Genomic DNA, 9210 nt, shown 5'->3' with positions numbered 1-9210 from the left:
TTGAGGTAAGTAAACTTACTACTGGAACTGTCCATGTGCCAGGTGAAAATTTAAGTTTTATTAAGATTTTGAGGCTGGTTGTTTAGATTAATGTTCATGTATGACTTCATTTGAGATCCTGAGGAACTGATTACGTATGAAAGATGTATGAACACTAGCATGAACTTCAGTATTGTTAGTTATACGAGCTTTTGATTAACTTATGAGTATGATGAGGTCTTATGAATGCTAGCATGAATCTCAATATTGTTAGTTATATGAGCTTTTAATTGACCTATGAGTATGCTAAGATTTATTTACATTTTATGGAACTATGTTATAATGCATGTGATGTTTACTATAGTGATAGCATCCTTACCGTTAGTTAGATACTCACTAGAGGTGGTGACCTCCTTTGGGATTCATCAGAGGTTGTGCTTCCTATGGGATGCACTAGAGATGGTGTTTCGTTTGAGATTCACTAGAGGTTGTGTTTCCTCCGAGATCACTAGAGGTGGTATTTCTTTTTACTAGAGGTGGTACTTCCTTCGGGATTCACCAGAGATCGTGTCTCCTCATGATTCACTAGAGGTTATGAGTACTCTTAATTATAGTTGGATGAGTTCAAATATTATTTATGCTCCATGAAAACTGGAGATTTATGTACATTCACCAAAAGTTGGCATCCAAAGGACATAGATGTCTAGCCTAACTCTGGTAATGAGGTTACTTATTGCGTATTTTATACTCATCATTTCCATGTTTTATCTTGGTAAGGGTAAGGATACATCGATGAATGACAAGCGAAATCCATGATCGAGCCATTGGAACCAGTTTCATGCTTCCACTCATGTCTTAAGATTTCTTTTATGTTTTAAACTTTCAGTCCTGATGTTTGAAACTCGCCATTTGGAATTATTTTCAGTCTTTTAAAGTTCCTAGACTTATTTATATTTATTTATGATTTAGGATATCCTGTTACTGAACTTTTATTTTTTTGGTTTTAATGAAAATCTTTTATTTGATTTCATTTATCTAGCATTTATTTCGTTATGAAAATGTGTCATTTTAAATTCTATGCATGCATGTGTATAGTAACGGCCTAGCTTGAGTCCTTGAGGGTCGGGTCGTTACATAACATCTAAGATGGAACGGTTTCTTTACATATACAAATCATTCCATGTGCAACAGAGGATTTTCACCAACTGGGCTATATTTAACGAATTGAAAGAAATTTTGATCTTCAATCGAGAGGAACTCATGACGATCTGTTTTCAAGTTCCTCTCTCTTTGCATCTTCTTACTATGCGTGGACTAATCTCAACCATAGCCACATTGCTACAGTATTATTAGGAATGTGCAGAAGAAACTTCTCCCTGAACAATTTGTGTTTCATCTTTCAAGAAACTGACAGATGAATCGACCATTGCAGGCACCTCTAAAGTGGGTATGATTGGAGGTTTCATTCTTCTTGTAACTGTCATTTGTAATCCATCTGTCGTGTGAATTGTAGCTCCTGTTGTCATTTTCACCTGAAAGAATAATCTTAGTTTTATGAACTATCTTAAAACTCAAAAACACAATTGTAAAACCTAGGACAGATCCTGTTCAATAAAGTTTCCCAATATTGCTCTCCTACATTCATTTAACTGATCATAAAAAGGAGACTAGGGATGGTTTAAGAATTTGTAAAGGAAAGAAAAATAAAAATCAGCCAGAAACATACTGGAGGTGCTCCAAGTGCCATTTGGAAGTCAAATCGCCGAACAAGCATGGCAAGTGCTACAACAGTCTGTATATTGGAAGGTTAAATATTTAGCTTGCTTATTTGTGTTGTCTGAAATGTTTTGTAAATTAAACATTTTAGATCCTAATTCGAACAAATACCTCATATGAAGCAAATATGTCTCCCACACATTTCCGTGGCCCACCACCAAAAGGCAAATATCTATATAAGAAAGATTGTGCTCGTTATTAGTTCTCATAAAAGATAATAAACGAATTGTTATAAAATTTTCTTCTTATAAGAAACATAAATATTAATAGAAACAACAGAAAATATAAAAGAAAGGTAACAGTAAGACCGTCATAAATGCTTAACCATTTAATTGAATCATCCCATCTTCTGTTCTGTTTCACATATTTAGGAATAAATCAAGACATTGGTTTAGATATCGGCATTTCTTTGTCAGCTTGAGTTGTAATTATCAATTCAAATTTGGTAGATTCTCACTATTCAATAGACTCACTACATCAGTGAAGACTCTTGTTTAGAAACAAATGAATAAACACTTATGAAACTATTTCTTTTGAGCTTTTAAAGTTCGATGGAGGTTTTAAGAGTATTTCTACACATTGATGACTTACTTGAAGAGAAAAAAGGTTGAGTCTTGAGACACGTAATTACTGCACTATAAATACGTATGTAGTGTACCTGAAATTTTGATTTGTCTCATTAGGATTGGGTCCATCCAAGGGCCACCTTTCAGGATTAAATTTATCTGCATCATCCCAAAGTTCTGGACTGCGATGCAAGTTCCAAACAGATATGAATATGTCCTCATCCCTGCAAATATAAAACATTACTTCCCATTATCTTCTTAATGCGAACATCAAAATAAGATAGTTATGTGATTTTCAAAATAGAGAAAAAGAGCTATTGCAACTCATACCAACGGAGACAAACCGTGTGATAGAGAAGTTTATATTGACGATAAATAAAGCTTCATATAGTACTAAAGCTAACAGTAGAAAATGGAGCAATTAATTTGTTAATTACTTCTTTATGGGGTACTTCCCGAGCATATCGTTATCAAGAGATCGACGTATTAAAACTGGGGGCTGTGGGTAAAGCCTCAAGGACTGCAGTAGCAGAAGGATAAAGTCATGCAACAATATGACAAACGTCCACAAGAATATATTAAATTGAACAGCTATGAAGGAAAAAAGAATATTATCCTCACTTCATTAATTATTCGTGTGGCATATTTGAGGTTCTTCATATCTTCAATAGTTGGAAAACGATCCCCGAGGACTGAATCAACCTAATGAAATTACACCAGTATAAAAGATAAGGATTCTTTAACAACAATGAAATATAAAAGAAGACTTGGTTACCTCCTCTTGGAGCTTGGCCATGACCCTAGGCTCCTGCAAGCAAAAAAACCATGGTTAAAATTAAGAAGACTTCATGGTAACCAATATGGATTGTATTGCAAGTTGCAACTCAAAGTACTCCTGGTACATGATACAAATATTGGACGATAACGTGGAATATGTAAGATAGTCATCATTATCAATAATCTTAAAATGTTCACACCTTCCTAAGAAAATATATCATTAAATTCTAATTTTGGTATCTGAAAATTTACCACTACTGATTTTGTTCTTAAATTTTAGAAAATCCTATTTCAATATGATAATTTCCAGTTTTATTTTATTGTTGATTACCATAGTGTATAATTATTAGTTCATAATATGAAGATGACCAGAAGATTTTATCACAATAGAAAATTTGGGGAAAGGAAGAACTTAGGACTTCTTCAATGGTTAGGAAAGAAAAACAATCTAAAGATTAACAAAATCTTGCTAAGTAAATTTAGAAATAAGGATAATTTTTGCCTAATGTTTCGAATTAATCTAATAGATCTTGCTTATTTGATAGTTCTAGCACTAGTAATTTTGTTTGTTGACATCGCTTACTTTATTTAGCTTTCTTTGACACAATTCACATCATTTTCAAGAGTAAGGTATTTGTAAGGTAGCTAGACAAGTATATTAATATGGTATTAGTAGGGGTACAAGGGTAATTAGATAGGAAGTTAGTTACTGAATCTTGTTATAAATAGAGAGAGGATGAGTGAGTGAAGGTAGGCAATAGTTGAGTGGTTTAGGGCTTGAGTTCGTATGCTCAAGAGGGAGGTTTCCAAGTATCTTGTAGCATTTCTTTTATATTTCAGTATCTTCCAGATTGTGATTCTTGACAGCAAGGATTGTAAGAAACTCAAATTTTGATGGCCTAAAGCGATAACTTTTTCCAATTTTTAGGGACCAAAACTATATTAATCAAGACATATTCTGGGAAGAAAAATCTCGTGAAGGTTTTCAAGATCAACAGCAAATTAATAGGTTACTATGTCAAATTTATGTGTTTCATAAAAATCTATATGCAATCCAAAACAAACTAGATATTTACTTGTGCATGTCAAATACGATGAAATTTATTACCTTCGAGAGAAGATAAAAGGTCCATGTTAAGACTGCGGCAGATGTTTCATGCCCAGCTATAAGCATAGTCATCAAGTCATCACGAAGCTGCTTGCTTGAAACCTACACATAATAGCCCAGAAAGTTGTCAACTAGTTCCATCTTCCATTGTCACACACTCACATAAGCATAGCTCGATTGGGGAAAAATGTATGTACTCTTGACCAAGAGTGAGAAGTTCAAATATAAGTAACCTACATCATCTCCTGATGCCAAAAGGAAATGAAGGATGCTCGGATCTTGCTCATTCATGTATTCCTCATGAAACTGCAGCTCCTCCTCATCGACCATCCTCTGCAAATGGGTGAAAAAGATTTTAGTGAAATGATAGTTCATACCTAGATCGACTAGATTCATAAATAATGATAACATTTGATTTGATTTAAATGGTGCAAGGGGGATGGACACATATATGTAATGCAATATGTGTCAGTTTAATCTCTGAATTGATACAAATATTACTATAGGATTGTAGAAGAGGAAAATGACAGGAAGAGACACATGTTGTACAGTTGTTTTGGGGGAGTGATGAAATAAAAGAAGAGAGATTTCCAAATTGCTCCAGTAATTGCTACTTTACCTTGCATATAGCAATTAGTTGATCGAGAGTGTCATTGATCAATTTGAGAGCTTTAGAGACCTTTTTTTGCCGTGGTGAAATATCCTTCCAAATTGGAATTTCCCATACTGGAATTGGCGCAACACTGCGATCTTCTGCTTCTCTTAGCACAGTATAAACAGCCTGCTCGAAATGGAATATAACCATTACAGAAAACAGAATAATCTGACACACTGATGTCAAAGAATATCATAATTAATATACAGAAAAAAGTTCACAATTGAAGAAAGAAATGGAAGGAATACCTCAACTATGCCAGCGTCATTTGTAAGTGAATCAAAGTCATAGTTAAAAACTGCCTTGCCAATGATATCTAAAGTCAGACGTGAGAAGAGAGACTCCATTTCCACATCTACTCCATCAGATGCTGCAGCATCTAGCTTCTTGCAAAGCCTATCTGCAGCTTCTCCAAAAAGATTAATCATAGCTCCTACATACTACATGAAAAGATCAACAGAAGTGTAAATGTTATAAATGGATGACGTAAGTTTTAAATTCTACATCAAAAAGCTTTCTTAAGAGCTAGGAAGACGAAAGAATTCACTGCTGTCAACTGAAAGCAGAGTTCACATCTGAGGAAAGATTGAACTTACTTTCCCAACACCTAGATTCCTTACAGAAAAACTGTACCTGCCTCTGTAAAGAGAGGATTCTAAATAGAGAATAGCTCCTCATACAATCCTCCCGTGCTTACATCAATTATTTTCCGTTACAATGGAGCCCACATGCTTAAAGTACTACTTCTACCCCGTGAACCTCACAACTAGTCCTTTGGTGCATATTTATAACAGGGATATATTTAAGAACATTTGTCTAACAAGTGTTAAAATGATACATGTCAGTTAAAACTCCTCATAGTCTATTACCAATGTAATTGCTAATATGCTAAAAAAAATTAGAATTCAACATATAACTTTCAATCTGGCCTCAGTGTGCATTCATCACACAAACAACTAAATAACTTAATAACTCAATCTGGTCTCGGCATTCATGCCTCTCCTATCCTTGATCGAAGAGGTTATTTTCAGGAATGGGAGAAAAGATGTTCTGTTTGGAATCCTAATCCTTAAGAGAATTTCTCTTGTAAGTCCTTCTTTCGGCACTCATTGAATCCCTCTCCTATTAGTGAGTCAGTCTGGGATCCTTTGTGGATGATTAAGATTTTCAAGAAAGTTAAGTAATTTACCTAACAAGCTTTACTTGGTCGTGTAAACACTTTGGATTAGCTTTTGAGAAAGATGCCTTTGTTAGTGGGTCCGGGGTCCATTTTGCTATATTCTTTGTTGGAAGATGGGGGAAGACCTGGATTACCTTCTTTGGAGTTGTGAGTTTGCGAGATCTGTGTGGAATTGCTTTTCCAAGGAGTTCGACTTTCTGCTTGCTCGTCAGAGGGTTGTTAGAGACTCGATCGGGGAGTTCTTCCTCTATTTGAATTTTTAGCGAGAAAGGTTTTTTATGGAGCATTGGGGTGTGTGCTTTGTTAAGAGATCTTATGGGTTGAGAGAAATAACAGAGTGGTTAGAGGTGTGGAGAGGGTCCCTTGTGAGGTTTGGTCATTAGTGAGGTTTCATGTTTTTCTTTGGATTTCGACTTTGAAGATCTTTTATAATTATTCTTTAGACAACATCTTACTTAGTTGGTACCCCTTTCTTTAATAGAGTTATTGTGGGCTTGGTTTTTTGTACGCACTTATATTCTTTCATTTTTTTCTCAATAAATGCAGTTGTTTCTATTAAAAAAAAATCTAAGAAAAGGTTCCGACTGACCATAAATGATAGGGATGACTACTTTATTACTTCTTATTGTTTTCATGAGGAAATATCTAAAAAAAAAGTATGGTGAAAAGGGCTAGCAAAAGTTACCCTACCTTCATATGCAACGAAGGGACTATAGCCCGTCTTCGTACACGCCATATCTCCCCATCAGCTGGTATAAGTCCCTTCCCCATGACAAAGTCAAGAATTTCAGCTAAGATACCCTGTGCATCCAAATATCATCAGTATACAGAGAAGGAACCAACAGAATTTACTAAGTTGACGAACAGGAATACCTTAGAATAATTCTTTGGATTATCCTTCAGTATATGTTTAGCAATGGAAGGATCAGACACTATCAAAAACGACTGCAAAAGATCAAGATCTCATACATTAGGGGATATCTTACAAGTAATAACAATGTGGAAGAAGTTACTGCAACTTACAGGAAGAACTAAGAGGGAACAAACCTTTGGCCCAAAAGTCAATCTAAATATTCCACCATACGTGAGATAAAGCTCATACAGAGGTATGAAGAAGGCCTCACTACGAATTGCATTAATTGATCCTTTAGCTTCAGGAATCTTGGGGTATTTTTCTTGAGCGTCGACGAAACCAAATATTAAATCCAGAATCTCACTGGGAACACCGATCTTTGACAAACCACTCCTCAATACAGATGGAAAACTTGATTACCATAAAAAAAACACATAAAAATCAAGCATCAATTCATATATAATCAAAATCTGTACTTATACATGCTGATAGAGTTATCTTAAAACATTCATCAACCCAAAAGTTAAGTTAATATTATGGTAAATTTAATATTATATCACCGCTCAAACAAAATGCAAACTAAAGATTCTATGATTTTAGCACTAATTCGTTCAACCCCCACCTAGAACTAACAAAATAATAATAATAATAATAATAATAAAAGAACAGAAACAGTAAAACACAAAGAATGGTATACCCAGTTTTTTCGACTGTAAATTCGCCAGAAGCGATCCGAGCAGACAATTCTGCTCGCCGTTTCTCTTGAAGTAACCTCTCCACTTTTTTAACTTCATTATCCAACGAATCAGGCCCTTTCCCATTTGAAGAAGCACATTTAACAACGCATAAACCATAACCTCCTGCAAAACCCAAAACAAGATTAAAGAAAGGTAGAGGAAAGAAAGGAGAATGAACCACAAATTAGTTTTACCTCCTTGAAATTGTTGATAAGAAGAGGAAGATGGGGCAGTGAATAATGATGTATGAGAACGAAATTTGCTGTGAAGGGATGAAGGGGTGGAAAATGAGGAACAAGGTTTAAGCATTGCGAAATTGGTGGCCATGGAAGATGATGGGGTAGCTTGGTTTTGGATAAAATTCAGATATCAGGACCGAAAATGAAGAGAAGAAGAAATTTGATGAAGGAAGTAGTAAAGAAAAATGTGTGAAAAAGATAATGCCGGACCATAAGATTGGCGTTTTCGCTGTTTCAACCGCTAAAGAACGGCGGTTGGCATCTTCTTGGTTCTGTGCTCAACTAGTACCTCAAAGATGCCGCCTGAGAAGCTCACAGAGAAACACCGAGGAATATGGAATAATAAAATAATAATAATAAATAAATAAATAATTTAACGTCGTTTTATTACTTTACGTTTATTGAAATTACGAAAATAGACCCTCCTAACTTCTATTTAATTAGATTGGATTTCTTCGATGCCAACAGAAGATGTCACCAATGATGCGAAAGTAATAACATCATATTTTATTGCTTAATAATACAAAACACATTGGGGAAATGAAACTTCTACTTCGTCATTTCCATAAAATAAAAGTATTTATACATAAAGATGGCTACACCCAACTAAGAGAAATTACATATACAAAGATTAATAATCAACAAATATAAAATTCCATTTAAAGTATCCATCTTGGATAGTATAGGAAACGGGACTCGGGAAGTGAGAGGTTTTGTAATAGCATCAACAAGCTGTTGATGAGTTCGAACGGAAAGAAGCTTCAAGGCACAGAAGAAATCCTATCTCGAATAAAATGACAATCAAGTTCGATATGTTTAGTCCATTCATGAAAATTCGGATTTGAAGTAATGTGAACTGCAACCAGGTTATCATAGAAAAGTAATGTTGGCAAAGACAATGATGATAAGATAAGCTAAAATGCAACGGAAGCAAACAGAATCAATAATCACTCTAATTACATTTAATTTGAGTTCTAAAAACATGTTTAAATAGAAATTTAAGAAGAGGGTTTCTCAACAATATACCTTTGATAAATTCTCCCAATTCCAAGTTGCTCTTCACGTGATTTCAACTCCAATTCTTCAGTGAATTGCCAAGAGATCTTCTCTACTATTCTCAGTCTTGAATTTGAGTGGTGAGACTCCAAATTGAAGTGAATTTGGTGAAGGATATCATAAGGTTTTTGGGAAGAAAATGTTCTTATGCAGAAAACAGTTTTTTTGTCAAAAAGATCTCTCACACAAACTTTAAAATTGAAGAGTTTTATGAACATTCTTCATGCAAGCACCACTGAACAAAGATTATGCCAGCTTCAATTGCATAATTTAAGTAGAAAATA

At 34.7% G+C, this 9210-nt stretch overlaps 1 protein-coding gene across 1 annotated transcript; it reads right to left on the bottom strand.

The window, feature by feature from the left end:
- Window positions 1-1067: 1067 nt before the first annotated feature.
- Window positions 1068-8208, bottom strand: LOC120092169 (protein LUTEIN DEFICIENT 5, chloroplastic). Its single transcript, XM_039050399.1, has 16 exons — window positions 7826-8208; window positions 7592-7754; window positions 7089-7305; window positions 6915-6986; window positions 6732-6842; window positions 5110-5301; window positions 4826-4987; window positions 4444-4539; window positions 4207-4308; window positions 3097-3129; window positions 2943-3023; window positions 2759-2841; window positions 2414-2545; window positions 1867-1927; window positions 1706-1771; window positions 1068-1511 (listed from the first exon to the last, which is right to left on the bottom strand). The coding sequence occupies exons 1-16, from the start codon at window positions 7956-7958 to the stop codon at window positions 1329-1331; spliced, it is 1887 nt and encodes a 628-aa protein (XP_038906327.1). The 5' UTR covers window positions 7959-8208; the 3' UTR covers window positions 1068-1328.
- Window positions 8209-9210: the final 1002 nt, after the last annotated feature.

The sequence above is a fragment of the Benincasa hispida genome, chromosome 11 (assembly GCF_009727055.1).
Source record: "Benincasa hispida cultivar B227 chromosome 11, ASM972705v1, whole genome shotgun sequence".
In the NCBI taxonomy this organism is placed as follows: domain Eukaryota; kingdom Viridiplantae; phylum Streptophyta; class Magnoliopsida; order Cucurbitales; family Cucurbitaceae; genus Benincasa; species Benincasa hispida.
This window is presented reverse-complemented; position numbering and strand designations above follow the sequence as displayed.

Excerpts from the sequence above, each read along its gene's own strand:
- LOC120092169 (XM_039050399.1), bottom strand. The coding sequence starts at position 7,958 with ATGGCCACCAATTTCGCAATGCTTAAACCTTGTTCCTCATTTTCCACC. Across the intron at positions 6,843-6,914 it reads ATCCAAAGAATTATTCTAAG|GGTATCTTAGCTGAAATTCT; the intron begins GTATTCCTGTTC and ends TTGGATGCACAG. Across the intron at positions 1,772-1,866 it reads ACATATTTGCTTCATATGAG|ACTGTTGTAGCACTTGCCAT; the intron begins GTATTTGTTCGA and ends TCCAATATACAG.